At 36.3% G+C, this 20,636-nt stretch overlaps 2 protein-coding genes and 1 non-coding gene across 4 annotated transcripts in view; 2 read left to right on the top strand and 1 right to left on the bottom strand.

Annotated features, from left to right (window-relative positions):
* The window catches only part of LOC110376244 (tRNA (adenine(58)-N(1))-methyltransferase catalytic subunit TRMT61A), a 53,862-nt gene extending 35,492 nt beyond the window's left edge, over window positions 1–18,370 (top strand). The window contains exons 6-7 of the mRNA XM_021334655.3: window positions 17,922–18,051; window positions 18,267–18,370. Coding sequence (XP_021190330.3) covers window positions 17,922–18,051; window positions 18,267–18,340 — 204 coding nt within the window. The 3' untranslated portion in view covers window positions 18,341–18,370. The remainder of the gene's footprint in view (window positions 1–17,921; window positions 18,052–18,266) is intronic.
* LOC126054070 (U4 spliceosomal RNA) lies at window positions 9,592–9,731 on the top strand. Its single transcript, XR_007510674.1, has one exon. It is a non-coding gene; the product is annotated as a U4 spliceosomal RNA (small nuclear RNA).
* A 206-nt stretch (window positions 18,371–18,576) lies between the features above and the next one.
* LOC110376245 (HEAT repeat-containing protein 5B) overlaps window positions 18,577–20,636 on the bottom strand; it is a 38,077-nt gene continuing 36,017 nt past the window's right edge. For both annotated transcript variants that reach the window (XM_064040835.1, XM_064040834.1), the window contains one exon: window positions 18,577–20,542. In XM_064040835.1, the coding sequence (XP_063896905.1) occupies window positions 20,363–20,542 (180 nt within the window). In that variant the 3' untranslated portion in view covers window positions 18,577–20,362. The remainder of the gene's footprint in view (window positions 20,543–20,636) is intronic.

Here is a 20,636-nt window from a genome sequence, read left to right as displayed (position 1 = left end):
TCATTGTCGCTGTCGCGAGAGTGCGCGTGTCCAAACATTGTCCCCTGTGGGACACCGGTTGTGGCTCCATTTTGTGAATGCTAACTGAAATTGCTTTGATGAGTGACAATTTGGTTATGTATTGTGTGTTGATGGATGGATTTCTGTGTTGTAATCTGGCTATGTAGCGTCGGAATTGCGATTTTTGTACATATCGGCTGATTCACAAAGTTTGCTTAATTGAGTTGAGTAAAATCTAAATCGTTTGTTTAGGCGAAATACTTTTGAAAAGAAGGCCAATTCAGTTATTCGAAAATATTAATGAAAAAAGAAAATTGATTGTTGCAAGAAAGTTGATTTGAATCTTAGCGGATTAAAATGCTGCAGGGCATGGTATTTAACATGCAATGACAGTTTTATTATTGTATACCGCCTCAAAAACCAAAGAATTACTAAATAATTACGGATTTACATTAATGGTCTTACAGTTGTCATTGAGAAAATCGCGCCCGCATTCATTGTTAAGATATTATCTCGACTAAATGAAATCCAATTAATCGATGATTTATAAGTTCTACAAAGTAGCAAACTGTGTTGGAATGCTAAATATTTTTAATGATATCATGACTATTTTGATCCTTAGAATTTACTGTCCAATAAACCTGTCTGACCTATCAAGAATGGTCAATTGCACATTCAATCAATTCTTCTGTTGCATCCGGTAATGCGACTGAATAGACCTATTCTTAAGAATATCAACCAGCTAAATTCAAGCTAGCAACAATATTGTACAACTCTACCAAGAGATCTATACATGCAAATCAAAGAACAAAGGAGATTTAGGGCAGTGTAACACGATCCTCTCTATATTGTTGGCGCATGTGACGCAACGTATCTGTCGCACGCGCAGCCAAGATGGCGGCGTGATCGAGGGCCGACAGCCGTGGCGAAAGGATGCGCTCGCGCCGTGAAATCGCTCGTTACGGCTCTTGTGTTAAAACTTATACAACCCAGTGTACTACACCAAATTATTTGATTAAAACTCGAAATTGGACCAACTGTATCGATCGTGGAATGTTAATTCAGAATTTTAGAATTTCAAATCATTGAATTCACATTCCGATAGTGACGGGGTTAGAGGTGTCTCGTAAAGCAATGGACAGATTCTGTGATAAACATCTATCGTTGGGTCGTGCTTGTTAGTGAGACGAAAAAACTTTACTGCTCGATATTGATATTTGTAACGGAACTGAAATTGAATTTAGATTTATTCGCGTGAACACTATTAGTATTACAAATAACCACGCACAAGAATAAATTGCTTTATAAAAAACTGCTGTAACTGGCCAGCTCGAGTTTAATTGTAATGAAAGAGAGATCAACAAAGCTTCCACAAAACTAACCCGATTCCCAAAGACGTCCAGATCAGCCCTACAGATTGAGTCTGAAATATGAAACGCACGTAAACGTTCTTTGCCAACAGAACAACAGTTACCCAATCGAAAGCTTACACTAACTCAATCCATTCCCAGAACACAAGTAACCTTTACTTTAGTCCTTATCCTGTTTGATAGTATCTGAGACCAGACGCCCTATATAAGAGCATACACTGGCAAATGTTCATAGGACTCAGACAGGCTATACCGTTACGCGAGGTAATCTATAAATCCCAACTTGACAAAATAATAGGCTAGTCGATAGTTCCTCGCTATTAACGCCCCGCAAGATATATTGAATCTACTCTTCTCAATCAGATACCTTAATAGAGGCTGCTGCTTCGTAATAGAAAGTAAACTACCTTAATGTTTCTGTAGCGGTCGGTTAAAATCGCTGTCACACAAATCTTAGGACACTTGTAATATAGTGTAATTGCTAGCCGGGATTGAGTTGGATTGTGTTTCGAGTAGGAGATAATTACTGTGAATATAACGTAGATCAACAATCAGTCTGTTGTTAGATGTAATTGTGGTAATAACCTTTCAGCAATATTTCTTGTTTATGGGGTAAGCTTATTTTCAATAGGTAGTTTATAAATTGCAAATGTGAGCATCAAAAGTTTTAGACCTTAAAGCCATGATTGTGTTCTTTTCACTATCGTTAGATAGTTCGTGTGTACTGAATTGAATATAGGTACTATTTTCTGATGTAACGTACCATTTCTCATTCCCCTGCGTTGATTTTACTACTCATATCATTATTTTACGACGTACAAGTCACTACAAATTTTATATTCTCTAAATAATTAACTGCGTCCCAATGTCTTCGAGCAATTCAAACGTTACGACCTACATATATTGCTTTAAGATTGAATGTAAAACACATGTCGAGTAGACACTCATAACTTGGACATTTACAGCCAAGTAACAGTCATTATTTATAGATGAAATATTTATATCTCCATCGTTTATTTTGTCAATATATTCGTTTTCATCATTTACTTGCAATTGACTGCATAGCATTCGATAAATTTATACTTCATATGCAAATAAGTGAACTTTTGTATTTATAAGCTATAAAATTCATTCAGTCGCGTGAGACTTAAATTATATGGCCTAGCTAGTGTATAAATTAATCTGAATCAAATATACTCAGCGATATTTTTCTCCAGCCGCAAGTATCTACGTTGACATAATTTTAGTGTGGAGACGGATTTAGTTGATGACTTAAATTCTGATGACAAGACGCACCATGAGTCATTGAAACCGTCAAATCATGATGTCCCATAACAGCCTGCTCAGTATGGTAAACTGTCGATATTCCCACATTGAAGTCCAGAGCAAGAAGTATTTATTACCAGCTGATGTAATACAAGCATGTGAGATGTTGTGCGTTGTACCGGGCTGGTGTCTACATGTGGAATGGACGTCTACATCAATGACACGAGACACGGAATCAAAAGCTGTACTTGAGCCTAAAGGGATGTCCATAGTAGCTTAGGTACTCAGGTGTATTATTGAAGCTGACTTATATATCCTCAGTTTTTGTTGCTGCTCCAGTAGTAAAATTTATTCTATTGTATTTTTCCAAAAAAGCCTTACCAACTTGAAACTAACCAATTTTCTTATTCGTCAATTCAAAAATATTGTGAATCCTCTCGATCTATCCAATATTACATTACATATTCTTTCTTCTAAAGATTTAAAAGAAAGAATTTCTTAATTCATAATTAAAATTGTGTAGCATTGCTTGAACAACAACTATCTCAATGGTTACAAAGGCTATACTCGTTTGCTTTTTACTTAGACAACAGATACATATGTAATATTTGTAGTTCACGTACAGCAGTGGATTCTGGTCATCAACAGTTCATTGTAAACAAACCTTAATGTAGTACAACGCTCGGAAATGTGAATGTCAAGGTACGCTATGTGAGACAAATCTGTGTATTTGAGTGCGGAAATCGATTCTATATGTTCCAACATGTTGATATTGCATGAATTCTTAGTACGACAAATTGTTATGTTCGACTCTATTCAGAGTTTAATGGAAATGTGTATTCGATCTTGAGCATTGTGTATAAGTACATAGTCCTATACAATACATCTATATCTGCTTCTAGGAACAAGGAAACATGGACAATAACAGATACAAAAAAGGTATAAGATAATTTGGAGTGTCGATTCACAAATACGTGTGTCAAACAGGCTACATTTCATCAAAAGGATTTAATTGATGCCTTTCATATAACAAAATATAAATAACATCTATATGTATAATCACAGCCTACGGATGTAGTCTGAATTTCACATACATTTGCATTTTGATGGTCCTACAAATCATTTGAATCTCACACAGTCCCCTAGGCAAGCTCAATGACAAGCTTTAAAAGCGATATTGTAAATTTTAACTATCTTCCTCGTTAAGTCATCTTCTCCTGATCAGTGTACCTAGCATTGGTGATTACATCATCGTGGATCGCAATCACACCATTGTACAAGTATATTTATGAGATGATCCCCCCAGACTTATGAGCTTGAACTATTGTTATGGCGCTTTAGATCGATGAGCCGAGGAATTTATTAATATATCTGAAAGGGTTTGATGTTGATGGGAAATGTTAATGTAAGTGAGAGGTTTAATGATAGATTTAAGGATGAATTTAAAATATTGGCGAGATTTAAGACCAGGCACAGGCAAAGTTGTTTTGAAGAGCATTTAGTTGTCATTGTTCCAAGATTTTCATTGTCTGTAGTTGTGTTAAGTTCTATCTGGATTTTTTGTGCTATTGTGATGTTATGATTGTCTAATAACACCTTTAGACTACACCAATTGTGTAAATGATTAAGGTAAAGTGCGAATCGTGCATCATTTGGCACGCTCGTATTTATTTATGCCACCGGTTAGTGAGCGGTTTGACTCAATTTACTGCTTAATCTGATTCGCAAAGGATGATACTCTGTGATATATGGTTTTGGTTACACAATTTTATGGCTACGGTATGGTACTCGGTTTTCAATTGTTAGTAACAGGTGTGCGGTTTCGAAATTCTTGGTAAAGTTTGAACGCGGAATTTAGATTTATCTGCTTAGTGTCCGAAATGGCGAAATTGAAAAACTTTAGTTTGTTGAACTGTTTTCGGTTGTAAGGTGCACGAAAGATTTACGGCACTCGGTGATACTCTCGTTAATTTTGTTTTGCTAGCTGTGAAGCTACCTGAATAACTCTAAGTACTTATTACAGCAGGGTCTTCTAACGAGATAGCTTGTTGTTAACAAATACGAAAATAGCCAAAACCCACCTAGTTATTGCAGCACATTGGCCATACAATCATAACAACGAACAAGAACACAAAAATACAAGACACTATTCAAACAGAACAGCATTAACAATTTGCTTAGCATTGCTCAACTGTATAACTCAATACCAGCGACAACGTAGCATCGTTTGACAGCGCACTTGTGGATTTCGGCTCGCTAGCTCTCATTTGCGATGTGAATTTACGAGGTAATGCCTTGGCAGGCGGGATAGAGTCGTCAGTCCCATGTAGTGCAACGCTAGGCAATAAATTAGCTCTCCAAGAGGTGTGTTCCCACGAACGCTGAACCGTATCAAGATGGTGGTGCGAGCAACAGCGACGCTCGAAGTCCGCGAAACGGGGACACGGGCGAAATGCTTTATTTTCGCCCGCGATTTATTTTCTCTATGTGACATTTTGTTACGTTTTGTAAGCTGTCACTCGCTCACACTTGTACATTGTTTCAATTTATGCTGCGGTTTCAGTGTTTGTTCGCATTATTGAAACATTTTTCAACTGCAGTTAGCTGCTGTTAAGATATGAAAAGGACATTATTTAAGTCTCTAATCTGGATCTATCTATGAGATATAGGAAATCGTGTAAAATAATTTAAAAAACCAAAATGAATTATTTTAAATCCTGTTTAAAAATGAGGTTCCAGTAAACGGACCCAGAAGAATTAAAATCCTATCTAAAACAATTAACCCTAACATTCCAACAACAACCTCACACGAACACCATTCACCTTGGTCTTATTGAAATTAATTAATTGAATAAATATGATTAAGCACCACATCCGTAATTGTGATCGATCGTGTGTCCGCGGTCCAAACAATGGTATTCGTGGGTTCAACCGGATAGAAATTACACAGTCGCTATTAATATCCTTGTATCACGATTATTCACGATATGAAAGTGGTTGGATTGAGTGACAGACATTTGTAGGGAGCTGACATCTGTGGGCGTGAGATGTTGTATAAGCGGGTGTTGAAATGTGCTACCACTCTTTTAAGTTCATTTGGGCGGTGATAATGTCCGCCTTCTTTACTTTCAAGAATTTCATAGGCTGAAACTTCAAATCTTTATATGGCCAAATGTAACCTCAAACATGCTGAGTTTCGTTCACAAGTCTACCGCTGAAGATTGGTGAACCAAACGAGTGCATTTGAGGATTAAATGGAAAATTTACAGTAATTGATTTTACAGCAATAGCTTTGATTAATCCAGGTTTTTAATGGTCTTCTAATTCTACCTATATTAAATCTTTCGAAAAAAGTTTTTGTGTTCTATTCCCCCGCACAAAACATCGAAACTTCCATTTCAAAAATTTTGTCGAACATCCCGATTTCCACACAGCCTGATCAGCTTTCTAACCAGGACCACTATAAGAAACTGTCCCATTGTTGCACTAAGTCAAAGTTAAGCCACTTCTCATAGCGAGCCAAAAGTTGCGGGACCGTCGCTCGTGACCTGACCTGACCCCGATCTAGTAACCGCTTCGTACCCATTGTCTCTTCGGCAAGGGGGTGGTGTAATTTATAAACTTATTTAGTAGGTTCCTAGATAAATTAGTTTTGGAAATTAATATTGGCTCTGTGTTATGATCCCAAGTTAAATTAAGTGTTTTCAGCTTATTGTAGTTGAAAGCTGAAGTACCTATCATAGTTGCTGTTGAAGCTAGTTAAGATCTTGTCTGATAGCTACTTGAAAGATGACTTAAGTATTGCAGTTTCCTTGACTTCTGTGAAATATCAGTAATCATATTTACTTATGTCGAAAATACAACAAAAAATTTAATTGCATTGTAAGTCTCGAATAGTTACAAGTATTTGGTAAAATGAAATCGATGTTAAGTTTCCATTTTCTATAACACATAATTTCGTCACAACGAAATGGCTTTACCCTATTCCGTAATATTAAGAGGCTTTAAAATTTTAACGACTTTATCTAAAACAGTTTACTGAAAAGCAGTTTAATGGAAAGTTAACTAGCAATTAATAAACTATTACGAACGGCGTGGGTGTTAGGAATGTAGAATAGAATAAAGTTGTGTAAAAGATAACATTTTACAACTTGAGAAAATGTTATGAAAATCAAATCTTATTTCTAACTGCTCTCTAAATGAGCTTTAAATATTTTATAGTTATGATTATTGCCTACTCACCTATATTTCTATGACTACATACCTAACCCATAATTCTGTATTAGGTATGAGCGACTGATGGTTATTCCAGGCTTGAGTGTTTACGCGTTCCATATTTTATTTTCATAAATATGTATGAATTTATCATTCCCCTGTAAGTTTGTCTCGATCATGAATGTCCAGAATAACTGAACCATCAACAACAATTCTTTCAGTTTTGTTCACTGCTAAATCTCTTAGCTGACTGTTAGTCTGTTCGAATGTTGATCTCAGGTCTTTTTAAAAGCTTTTATATATTATCAATATGTACTTTCACCTTCACTTTATCCAAATTTGAATCTTTCGTACCTCTTATGACTTGCCGCCCAATAGTCATCACTTGGCTTTGCTATCAGTAATTGAAATGTGTCTCTTCGACAGTTCGATCACGCATACTGTTGCTCAAGTATAAAGAAATTATATCACTGATGAAATTATGACACCTACAGTCGAAATTATTAATCAAACAAATATTTAAAATATATTCCATTTTAAGATAAAATGCCAGTTAAAACTTAGCAACTCGGAAGTTTTAACTTTTTGCGCATTTGTTCATTGTCAAGAAGCTTTGCTTGTTCAAAGTTGGTGACTTTAATGCTCCCAAAAATATCAATAAGACTACAGTGCATGCTTGAAATATCAAATGGCTTACTTCACACTTGCAAAGTTATTTGTCGCTTAGTGTATTCTCAGCTATTTCTCAAGAAAACTCAACAGCAGACCACCCCAAATCAAAATTCCATCGGCAAACAAAAATCAATTAAAATTATTGCAACAAATGCTATTGTTTCAAATCATTACCATTACATGGTTCCAATTACATTGATATGAAACAAAAGATTGCTCAAGTAACTAACTGATCTCATTTGGGCGCCTTTGTTTGACCCGGTCATTATATCTATGGACCCGGTCAGATTAATGATCGCCATGAGACAGAATATCGATGCAGTCGATTGGTATCGAATGCTGTATTGGTATCGGTATCCGTAGTACTATTGGTATTGTCGTTGGTTTTTGTATCTATGTGACTGGGCTATAGATGCAATTATGGTTATTATTTTCCATTGTCCAGTTTTCTGAGTAAATTGAAAAAATGTGCTTTGTGTTTTGAATATTCGAAATTCGTCTAAATAACCCTCTTCCTGCTTTTTCTTTTCTTTCCTTAAACCTGTGTATAAAATTCCCCGAAAATTGCATTTCAAAGATGCATTATAAATTACTTTTCACCAGAAATACAATAAAATAAAGCAACAATTTATAACGCTATCAATTCAATTCATTTTAGACCAGATATTTGACAAAAAGCCAAACAACAATACTTTAGATTCGACCCCTTTTATGCGTTAAACAACAATGAACGACCCAGGTTAATAAAGTCATAACCGCCGCGGTCTGTCAACGATACAAAAAAAACATTGTAAAGCCGTTCTAGGAAGTCAATTGGCCTTATCAAAATAAGACTTTCCAAAAAGAATGTTTCGCACAAAAATAACAAACAATAGACGAACTTTTAATACAAAAACGTAATACTGGAATGATGGTCGTGATTGCACGGTTATCAAAACAAAAGCATTGGTTGGAGATTTCATGGGATTTGAGGGAATGTTAGGGCTTTTTATGGAGTCTCTGAGAGAGGGTAACTGTAGAGGCTCATTGAAGAGTCGGAGGGGGGGGAGCGTGGCCGCTGGACCGCGTCGGGTCACGCCGCAGCTGACGACCGACGACCTGTCTGTTTCCATTGATTTTGACCTGTAGAAATCTAGAATTTCATTTTAAAATATCCCCATTAATTACAATACGTATAAGTTACATTAGGTAATTAATAATCTCGAAGTATATACGGAATCGATAAGATGAAACGCAGATATTAATATTCACCGTCTACCTATACACGGTAAAGATATGAAATGTATGACCAAAGCGCCACCTGGTGGATTTTTTCGGAACAACTTTCCTTGTTACAAAAGATTGAAAAAACAAAACAAATTACCAGGAATATGACAAAAACAAAATTAGAACTACAATCTTCAACATTATTTATTTTAGCACTACAAAAATCGAATGTAAGTAAACGAAACTTATCCTTTTATCGGAATCGGACGTCAATGGACAACGGGCCGGCCAACCGACCTCCGACACGGAAGGCAAAGCGTCACGACCCGACAAAAAATCGTCACAATGAGGTCGTGACCGACACCGTCCCATTCACGACGCTCTGAGAAATGTCTACGTGCAACTATTTTCGCAGCCGAAATGCATTCGATGCGCTTAGCAATGGGCCTTTGTCATTGCCGACTATAATTAGAAAAAGTCTAATATTTTTTTATATAATGATCTAATTCTTGAAATTTTTTAATACATGGTAAAAGTTAAAACAAAGCTCATACATTATGTATATCAAAGGACCAACATATCATCACCTCACGCATCACTATCAACAACAACTACTCCATGTTTTATATTAAAATCTATTCCAAATTTAGTACAAATAATATTTTTTTCCTTGTAAGAAATATTTTTTATACACTAAACATATCTTACATTCAAATTATTTCATAAAATATTTTAAGTTTGCAAACTCGTACCCGAAAAAGTTTACACCTCACCTCGATAGATGGCGTTGGGATCGAGTTAGATCGCGCTATGGTTTCGTTACAACGATTTGGTTGGGTCGGGCGCGAACTACTCTCAAGTTAACTTTGCGCAGAGGCAATATCGTAACCAATGAGGTTAATCCGAGGTGCGATTATTGCTAGTTGAAAACTTTACCAATACCCCGCCGTGTGGACGTGAAATACCGTCCGCGATGGCAATTTTTGAGCGGCCGTAATTGGCCTGAGAATTTCTTGAAAACTTCTAGCTGGCGACAGTAGCGACATCTGCAGGCCATTTGCTAAAACTAGTACCTATTTTTTTATACGGTTAAAAGTAGAGATTAAGATCAGTTTATCCTAATAAATAAATTTAGCTTTCCAATCTCCAATAATTATTCAGGCCGAGATAAAATAAAATCCAAATCAGTAAACATACTTTGCTGAAGGAATTAAATACATAATTATATATTTAAAAGACAAGTTATTCAATAAAATCTTCGGCAGATAAATTCAGACTTAACATGATTTTTGTAGGCTATCATTAACCTGTACATTTGACACATGAATGACTTATTAATCAAGCGGATTGCTTGTAATATAATATTGCGCAGGGCCGGTATTAGGCATCATTTATCTGCCTGTCTGAGTAAACTGCACACGGTTTTACTAACATGTTGAAATTGTATCCATTAAAATAGGTTATATTGTTGTTATAGTTGTTTTTGTATGTAATGTTTTGATTCCCTACAGATGATAACATGTTTTTTTGGTTAGACCCTACGCTCAGTTTTCATTACATTCTTCAATTTTAATGAATGAATCCATTAAGGGATGTGTATGATTTTAAAAGGAGCTGTCTGCACTTGTTGTCCGCTGTGCTAAACGTTGTCTATTTTAGTTTTTAGTGCTGGAGTACAAAAATGGTATCTAAGGTATTTATTTATGTAGATCGCAGATGCTTTTGATAAGTGCAGATACCTACAGTAGAAAAAAAATGGGATCCTGACGAAAGGTCGTTGTATAACAATACATGCTGAAAGCTATGAAAAGCAGAATATAAAACAAAAAAGTCAAAGAAGAAATCTAATTTGCCATTAACAACATGATGACTGACAGCATCTTCTTTTGAATTCGAGTATCTAATTGATCACAAAAAGGGCGTCTTGTATATTAATATTCCCTTTAATCATACTTGAAACATAATCCGGCCTTTTAAAACAAATGACCGTCACTAAAAGGATTTTAAATTGATACAAACATTCGGCCGGATTACGTTTCGATCCAGATTTTATACTCATGATTTGACATTCATACTCGGTGAAAGCGCTCGCTTATTACCAATCGATTCAAGCGATAATCGATCGTTCGGTTCGCATAATCGCATTAGCATCACGGGGGGTCCCGCTGTACGCGTGCCATTGCACCGCTTATAGTGTTAAAATTACGTACTGAACTTACTAACCCGAAATTGAGTTATGCAACAGATTCCTTATCTACATAGTTCAGGCTTTCAGTTCAAGGCTCAACTGCCAGGTTTTACTCTACATTACACTAATTAGCTTCAAACTTCTCATGTACAAAGTGACAGCTTATTTGTTATTCAAAGGAAATATTGGGCAATGTTTTGTCTGCTCATTGCATTGCAAAACATGGAATCAATCAAAGCTGTACTTATCGAAATTAAAGGACGTTTCAGCCACGATCTCTGTGAGACTCGGCTGAGCGTTTAACATCTAAGTATAATATTAATTGCGGATCCTTGCGTACTTTCGTCATTTGGGTCTCAAACTTATAATTTTATTTGGAATATTTATGTGGGTCCAAATGTAGCGTAATGTTGTGAGTCATTATGGGCAAGTGATTTAGGTGGCTGAGTGGTGTGATAAAATATGTGACGGCTTGGAGTCGGCCGGCCGGTGGCGTGCGAGGAATGTCAGCCGGGAGCCGCTGTGTTGACGCGGTGACAATAATCAGATGCAATGGAACCGTGAAATTGTTGTAGACCGCACGGGCTTATTTTGGACCGTTTATAATAACAATTTAATGAAGTACCTAAAAGAGGAAGAAGATTTACGAATGATTGAAACTAGAAGATAGTGTTTCGTAGTCTTTTTATATTTGAACGTTGTTAAAAATTGAGGTGCCAGTAGCAGATGGGAGACTATACTTTAATGTAGATAATACAGATATGTACGACGTACGATAAGCAGTTGGCGAAACAGGACCTAAATTAAAGTTCTTAGGTCAAATCAAAGCGAAATCTTGGCCGTCAACTATATCAATTGCTCATACATATTCAGGATCCCTCAAAAGCCATACAAATATAAATCTCAGCGTATGATAGCGCGGGCGGTATCTGGCGTGATTCATACGCTCTCATTACTGACAGATGGCAGCGTAATAGCTCGATTGATTTACGATACCGCTCGATTTAATCGTTGCGTAATCGAGTATCGAATGTATCGATACTCTTGACGCGCCGATTGTATCGTCCTTTTATCGAATAAAACACGCGTCTTGCTGTTGGGTTATTGAGTGATGATGGTTTTGAGTTGCCGTTTGCGTGTTTGCTTGCAGATATTTAAATGTGTATGTGTATTTAAATTCTTGATCATGTATTATTTTGTACAGATGTCGAATAGCCGCCTCATTGCTTCATTCAATGTTCTCTTTCATTGTGTCTCCAGTCATTCAAGATGGATCAGTATTCACCTTTTCTTTTGGCTTCTCTCAAACTTCATCTGTTCTTTCCTTTTTACAGCCGTGTTTAGCATCTTCAAATACTACATTATCTTTCCTCTTCATAAACTCACTACTTCATACATCAACTACAACAGCTTTCAAATCGTCAACATGCAAGTACGATCTGTGTACCACCTCGTCGTAGTAATTTGTAACAAAGTGTGAAGACATCGAACGAGTCGGCGCGGGCGCAGGTGGCGATTGCGTGAGTCCTATCAGCTACACGGGTTACCGACGCTTTTTACCGTATCTACGACATGCGACAAGCCGTATTTGTTGCCTCACTATCAAATCCTACACGCACAATATAATGTGGAAGTGTTTAATTGGTGTAATTATGGTCAGAAGGAAATTATTTCAGTAAATACTCATCAAAATTGACATACATTTGGTAATTTTCAGCTGCTACTGGCACATCTATGGTGATTTTTGTTATATCAAAACACAGTTGCATTTCATTCCTAACTCCATCCTAACTCCAAAACTTAGAAAACTCTTTTAGTCCTTGACTTCTTGACATTCAGCTATTCAAAAATTAGGATTTCTGTCAGCCAAAGTCTACACCCTACATTTTATACGGCTAACTGCTTCAATGGTCCTGCTCATCACCTCCTGTCTACCTTCATCTCTCATATCAAAACCAACTCGTTTTTCCCTATCATTCCAATAATCCTTCCATCGTTTTATTACTCATTCCACCTTCCCCGACGGACGTCTAAATCCGGCGTCAGTCCGTTTGTCACCGCGGCGACGGCTAACATGCCCAGCCGATAACACTTGTATATTGTAACCGTTTTGGCAACTCGCTGACGTTATATCGATGTTTCTTTTACGGGACGAATCATTTGCATATCGAATTTCTGGGTATTTTGTTCTCGTTCTTTTGTTTTTTTTTTTTTTTTAAGTGAGTAAGGTCTGTAGTAAAATGTCTCGAAGATTTGGTAGGAGGAAAGAATGTGGGATCTGTTTTCTGAGCTATCTTATGTATGAGGACAGAAAATATTTTGCTATCAGAATTGGCATAATAATACCCACTTACGCAACTATAAATCCCGTCATTACTCACTTCTACAGCTCTAGTTTTTGTTTTATTTATAGTAGTAGCGTCTGTTAAGTAGGAGTTTTCAATAAATTGCTTTTAAAACCGTTAGGTACTCTCGCAAATAATAAATCTATTACAGTTCAAACACATTGGCGTAAGGTCTTCGACACGAGAGCCACATTCGGCACGGGCCAACCGGCCGGTAATTATTTTAAGTGTCAATAAATAATAAAGTCGGCCGCGCGCCGTTGAGTGCCCGTCCATCTCTCTTATCTCAATTCTTAATGCGCCTCTTTGCTCGTTATTCTTTTTTCAAAACCTTTTTATTTCCTTTTTCGTTTATGTCATCCAGTGGAGAGGTTAAATTCTGTGTTGACAGCATGAAGGTTTTATGTTTTAATCTGGGCTTTATGGGCGTTTAATCGCTCGTGTTAGAAAGAGTACGTCGTCGTTTATTTCTTGTTACAAAAGCTTATCTATTTTATGTTCGCTGATGGAGGTAAAACCAAATATGTGTTATTGTATTTTAATATATTCAAAGTAAGGCATAGCTGTTAAGTTAACTGTTGAGTAATAAAACGTAGGTAAGATATGGTTGACTAAAATTAACAATGCGATCTAAATAAAGTTGATATAATAAATCAAAATGTAACAAGTGGACATGGTTTTGTTGTGTTTGGGAACACAGCGGTCCATCGATCACGGCGCGTTCCACTCTGGATTTATGTTACGTAATTGCGGTGCGTGCGCGCAGCTTATGCGCACAACGAGCGATGCCTTCGACATTATGTTGTTTTTCAACGGTTAATGTCTTGATATCTCTGTTAATGTGGCAGCGAAGTGCAAGTTTATTATTATTCGCATTGAATAATTCCTTAACACTTTCAATAAGTTTAATGCAAATGTCACCAAGTGTAAACATGAGGCTGCCTATCAAATGAAGTGTCAGCGTTTTGAATAGTAATGCTTCGAGTAATGGATGATATTTATTCAGTCGTCTGTAGTGTTGGGTTTTGAAGTAAATACACGCAAGTTTGTGAAGAGGTCACAATACGAAGTTCAGTTGCGGTTAGAGACACTCGCTGGGTTAAATTAGCGTAATCTTCGCCACAACTCTGTCAAGGTTTCCAATTATAAGTTTATACACTTACGTGGTCATTACAGCGATTGAGCTCTAGACTTTAAGCTAATATTTGTGTGGATGTATTAATGTACTACATTGTTGGTTCAATAGGCGCCTGCGCTTCTGCGCTATTGATGATATTGACTTTTATCCCTAAGTTTTATAATAAAGATTTTAATAAGTCCACCTTTTTATACCCTGTTATGTAGGTATAATCATCATGAGATGTAACCCAGTTAAGTATAATGGGCTCACCAAAGTATTCCATTGAATTTGGTGTACAGTCCCTTCTCCGGCCAAAGCTCTGCTAAAACCACTGGCATTTTGAGGAAAAAAAACCGAATTGGTGTACCTATTGCATAAACTCTAAGCCTACCTTTATACTTCAGTTTCAGGGTTCTCAAAGTGGAAACTTCTAACATTCATCACAGATCCAGATCTTATACCTAATCTACAAAATACAGTTGCGCAATCGTCTCTATCATCACAATCCTTATAAATAACATTAGTTTGTACAGCGGCAGTACAAAGCTCGCGTTTGGTAATCTCGCTAATGAGAGGGGACATCTCTGGCGCGACTCACTCTGTGATTAGACGCCGGGTGGCGCCACCGCGAGCGCCTTGTCATTTCACCAGGTACCAAAGCTGCGTAGACGGGCTTCTAAAGATTTAGGATTTTATAGGAAATGTGATGAGAAAATGTAAACAAATACTAATGTACTTACCTATACTCTAAGTTATATTAGATAAAGCAAATTATAAGAAGTTGGTAAGTAGGTAAGTACATAAAGCCCTCCCCGTAACGCCCTCAAAGGCTGTTAAGCTGTTCCTAGTAAATACTCCGTTGGTGCTTCGAATGAATTTAATTGGTTCGATTTAAGGGGTATGCAGTCCATTTTCACTATTAACTTTGATGAGTCAAAAATTGAACACTTTTTTACACATTTTGTGATTCCGGAATTTCTCCAAATGGCCTTGTTTTTTTTTTATCCTCAGGTTCATTCACGTCAGTATCAATTGTCAATGTCAATATCAATCTTTTTTACTTTCAAACACTTTGTAAATGTCGTGCGACTAAGTCGTTGGTGTGCGTAGTCCTTATTACGAAAGGGCGTTTTTCGGTGGGCATTGTCGGTGTCGCTAAATCTAAACGCGACTGCATCTAAATCCGGCTCCCTATAATCCTTTTGTTTTGTATTTTCACTTGATATTTACTGTTACAACAGTTGCGATAGTCTGTTCGTGTATTACAATGTAAGGCACGAGGTGGGTAGGGTACGTAGTGATAGGTATTGAAAGTTACAGATTGATATCTACTACGTATCTAGGACAGGGCTTCCTCTTTTCATCTCTCTTAAAATTGCAAAGGAATAGAAATGAAAACCGAAAACTCTTATTGCAACTAGATATGAAATCATCTTTCGTTACATTGAATCACATCAATCAAATTTTTTATTTGTGAGACCTCAAAATAATCGTTTACCATATAATTATTTGTACAAAAATAATATTTTCATTGAACTTTGTTGTATCCACGCTTATTACTGTCCTAGTTAGCCGTTGCACAATCTATTTGTAATTTAAATAATATTCTTACGCTATTAGCGGGTATTAAATCTAAACGTCTGTGAATCATCCGTATTAACATGGATCAAGATTGAAGCTTGCCCTCATCATTTGACTAATGACCCTGTTTATGTAAGTTTACATATTAATGTTATTATTACCTCATTCACACAAACCTACCGGCCTTACTTGGTCTAAACCTTACCACCTTAGAAGATTTCTCAGGCCCACAAGGTACGACATATGGTCATGTTTTTGTTATTGATCAGCCAGCGGATTTTGACTTTCCTTAGAAGATTGTTGTGTTGGTGTTCTCTTCTTTACCTTCGTAGACAAACTTAAAAATTCAGACTTTTTCGGCACCATCCACAGGCCTAGGCAATGGGCAACTCATCATCATATCAGCGAATTGCCTTCTACTTCTGAACCTAGGCTTCGCAAAACGAACGCCAACTATCCTGATCTTGGGCAGTCCACATCCATCCACTGCCCACCACCTACAAACAGTCAATTGTTTGACTAAAATAAATACAATCAGCTGCAAGTGATAGCTACGTTTGAAGGACGAGCTGCAACGAGCTTCAGCCGTGTCATCGATAATTATGCCCGCGCCCTGACCCCTTCGTGTACACTCGTGAACAGAGGTTCTGGTTTGTGATATTGTTATAGCCTTAGTTTAGTTTTTTTTTAGGTACCTTAACGGGTACACTCGTAAACGGAGGTTCTTACTATATAGTCTGTAATGTTTTAACACCTTATGTATGTATGTATTGGTTCGTTCGCTAGGTTTGACTTTAGGAGCTATAAAAAGCTTGCTAAATACGATACCAGATTACTGAATATCTTTGCCGTTTTTCTGGTTGCGAAGTCAAACTTCCAGAGATCCTCGAGATGCCATTATCCTACAGAAGGACACCTTCGTCCTCGTTGAGCGCAGTTTCCTACAATGGCCCATGAAAATCATATCTACTTCACATTTATTGTCTTCTTTTGAAATAAGATTAATTAAATATTGTTTGTCCCTAAGTCAATCCCCATATTATTCATTCATAACTGTATATCACATTAGTACCGGAGCATACTACCATCTCTCACGAAGTGGCAGGCGGGTAATAGCGCGCGAACACATGTCTGCGCTGTTAGCCGCTGATGACGAGGTGGCGTCATCCACCGTTTAGCGCAGCCCTACCTCACCTCTGACTTACTAGTTGAACTGTGACCAAGCGTTTAAGATGGACTAGGTTTTTGCTTAGAAATTGGAGGAGTGTCATATAGAGGAACCACAATGCATGGTACTGTTAATGAGACACATAGTCAATTAACTGTCTTTCTACAAAAAAAAAATGTTTTGCAATCTAGGCAGGCCTGATAAAAGCTACTAGGTACCTACTACCCAAGCATGAGTTCTAATATAGTTTTTTCAAACTTTTTTCATCACTCAGTCAGTTAGGCTTAAAACATAACATATCGTGAATGCTATTATGAAACCTGGTTAAAATTATATTGATTTCAAACCAATTACGTACTTACATGGATAGGCACGGTCCGTCACGCACGTCGAGCTCTAAGTTGCGAATCTTCACAGCCTTCAACTCACGCGCATCGGATGCGATGACGTCATCTACGTCTGACAAACCACTAATATCCATTAGAGATAGGCAGATGATGCGTAATTTAAGATTTTTGCGTTCATTAGGTAGGTACTTAGTTGAAATATTTTTTTGTGGTAGGTAATTTAAATTAAGTTGTTTTTTTGCCTTGGCTATTTCTGGATTTGTTGACGCAGATAATAACTTAGTCGGAATAATTATTTAAGTACCTACCTACATTAGTTGTATGGGTTTACGATTCTAAAGTAGTTGGGTATCGACAGATCAGAGTTCGAAATGACCATACCACTAATGCTAATCATACCGTGGGTATTTCATATGGTATAATTGAATTTCTTCGTTCCCCAGAGCTCAGTATCACCAGTGGAGGAGAAGCCTAGCAGTGAAACGAGCTACGTGGTGGGCACGTGGCCACAGAGCACGCCTGGCCACACCGGCTACCTCACCGTCGCCACGCTGCCGCCTCCATATGCACGCAGTAAGTATCATGTAGCTTAAGTATTGGTGTCTAAAGCAGCTTTCTCAAATAAGATCAGCCAGTTGTGGAGGACATAGCATTTGCGCAGACTCAGGTGCACTCCCTATTCCTTCACTCTCATAACCCGATGGAACGGTAATCCGACACGACCGGGGAGAGATCACTGTTGTGTTCATATTATAAGAATTTACTAAGTTATTTGTAATTTGCTTTAGGTAAAGTGAAGAAAACGAAAACGGAAAATGAAGAAGAAAATGGTGACAAAATGGCTGTTGATGAAAGTGTATAAAACTTGATTAATTAATTAATTATTTTTACTCAAAGTATTATTATTTTCTGTTCATCCAAAAGACATTTTACTTGCGCACTCGCTTTCCGAAGTGGCGATCTTATAACCTAGTGAGTAAAAGTCGATTTTTCTTACTGTTTTTAAGCAGCAAAACCTACATGTTTGAGCTACTGATGTGAAAAAACAATTCAGAAACACACGGGATATGGCTGATAAAGTAATAAAAAACCAACAAATACTGTTCATAGGTATACTTTATTGAACCAAAAGCTATAAATAGGTACAATGATTGGCAACTTAAAACTAAATAAATAAAGGTTATATATTCTTAAAATAAACGAGCTAAATATAATTGACTTGCGAAGACAGAAACTTAAAATCTAAAATATTTCGAAGCTAAAATAATATTAGTGTATAGTATAGGAACAAGTGAAATTAGAAATGTGTAGTAATGAAAAATGGAAGCATAAGGAGGATTCTTAATTTATTAAAATTTGGCATTTTGGATCTTTTTTCGCCACACACACAAAATAAATGGAATGGACACAAATTGTAGTTTATTATGAACAGATATATACTGCCATAGATAGGTTTTATTTTTTATGTAATAAATGTAAAAAATTATATTCAGAAAAAAAAAATATATTCAAAAAATCATTTACTAATCGCTCAACGCTTGTCTCCATTCCATCTACAAATGCAAATCTCTAGAAAATCATGATTTAAAACTGTATAAGGAACTATCACAGAACTGTTGTTTTCCATATAATTTCATTTCGTTATAAACGTTACTTTTTTTAATATACGAGTATTTTTTTATATAATTTTCTATATTTACTACGAATATTTTATTATAATCGTATTAGTTTTCAGTTTAGGAATTCTCCGCCCATTTTAATTCGTAAGTCTTATTATTATTTGCAAGTAATATTAATATAATAAAACATATGAATTTCATAGGAAATATTGCTACTATTTCCATAGATCATTAGATAACTTTTTTTACGAATAATAAGGTTTATAATATCTACGATACCGAGATAGCTACGCATCTCTATCTACTTCATAATAATATTATTGTTCTAGAAATTATTGAACTCCTATAATATTTAAAACTACTAATACGAGGAGTTTTAGTTAATCTGTTATGTTATCAGTTTAGATTGTAGAAAATGCTTTTAATAACTTAGTTATGGAATGGTTAATGTTATAGTCAGGTGTATTATCAAATTGTGCTTACTTCGTCCACGTTAATATTCTTAGGTGTTATGGGTTAAAATAAAATTACCATTTTATACAGATATGGAAAAAGTTATTAAGTTAGAGTTTTAGACGATGATAAAAGTTTAATATATCTGCAATAAAATGGTTTTGTCTCAAGGAAGCAACACTTTCCCTGAATTAGTCAGTAAATTAAAAACCGACACTTATATCTTTACAAAAACACGACTGGGCGTGTCTTGTACAAATAAAAATGCCCCTAACTTACGTAATTTCTGATTTTAAGGCGATTCACACTCACTACATGTTTCTCAAATAAATCTATATCATTCTGTTTTAGTATTTCGTGCAAACGCCATGTAACAACCAAATGGTTGCTACAAATTATTGTTTTATTGCGATTGCACATTATATAGCTTAACAATCATGGGTCATAAAATACGGTCACTTTTACTTAATCCGCACGAAATGTTCTCAAACTACACTCAATAAATAATGAGATCTGTTTTATATACCGCTCTATATCATTGATTCTTCTTCTTTCTGCCCTGTTCCCAAGTTATTTGGGGTCGGCGCAACATATATTTTTTTTCTTCCGTTTCTCCCTAACATGGATTATTACAGTTGATTAAAAGTTTTTGATATTTGAAGAATTCTTATAGCTTATTAGTAGATGCTTTATTTAATTCCTCAACTGTTTATCTATTAGTTTAAGACCCTAATATAAAGGATAGTTAAAGTACCTAACATGATATTAAAAATATTGATATTTCGACCACAATAATATTCCTGTGTACAAGTTTACCTAAAATCACTGAAGTCTGTTTTCAATTGTATGGTGGGTTTAGCTGGTTTAGCGTCGAACAGTGGTCGCTGCGACTGCGCAGATCGGCCGGAGCGAGCGCTCGCTTGGTTCGCTTTGAGAGCGTTTTCTAACTTGTTACGTAACTCGGATGACTGTTGCATCATTGTTTTGAATTCCTGGAAAAATAAGAAGGACAAAATTAATAACGTCAGTTGAAATAAATTACAAAAAATTAAGTAGACTAGGATGTTTTTAAACAAAAAGGTGAGT

This window comes from Helicoverpa armigera, chromosome 23 (genome assembly GCF_030705265.1).
Source record: "Helicoverpa armigera isolate CAAS_96S chromosome 23, ASM3070526v1, whole genome shotgun sequence".
In the NCBI taxonomy this organism is placed as follows: Eukaryota; Metazoa; Arthropoda; class Insecta; order Lepidoptera; family Noctuidae; genus Helicoverpa; species Helicoverpa armigera.
This window is presented reverse-complemented; position numbering and strand designations above follow the sequence as displayed.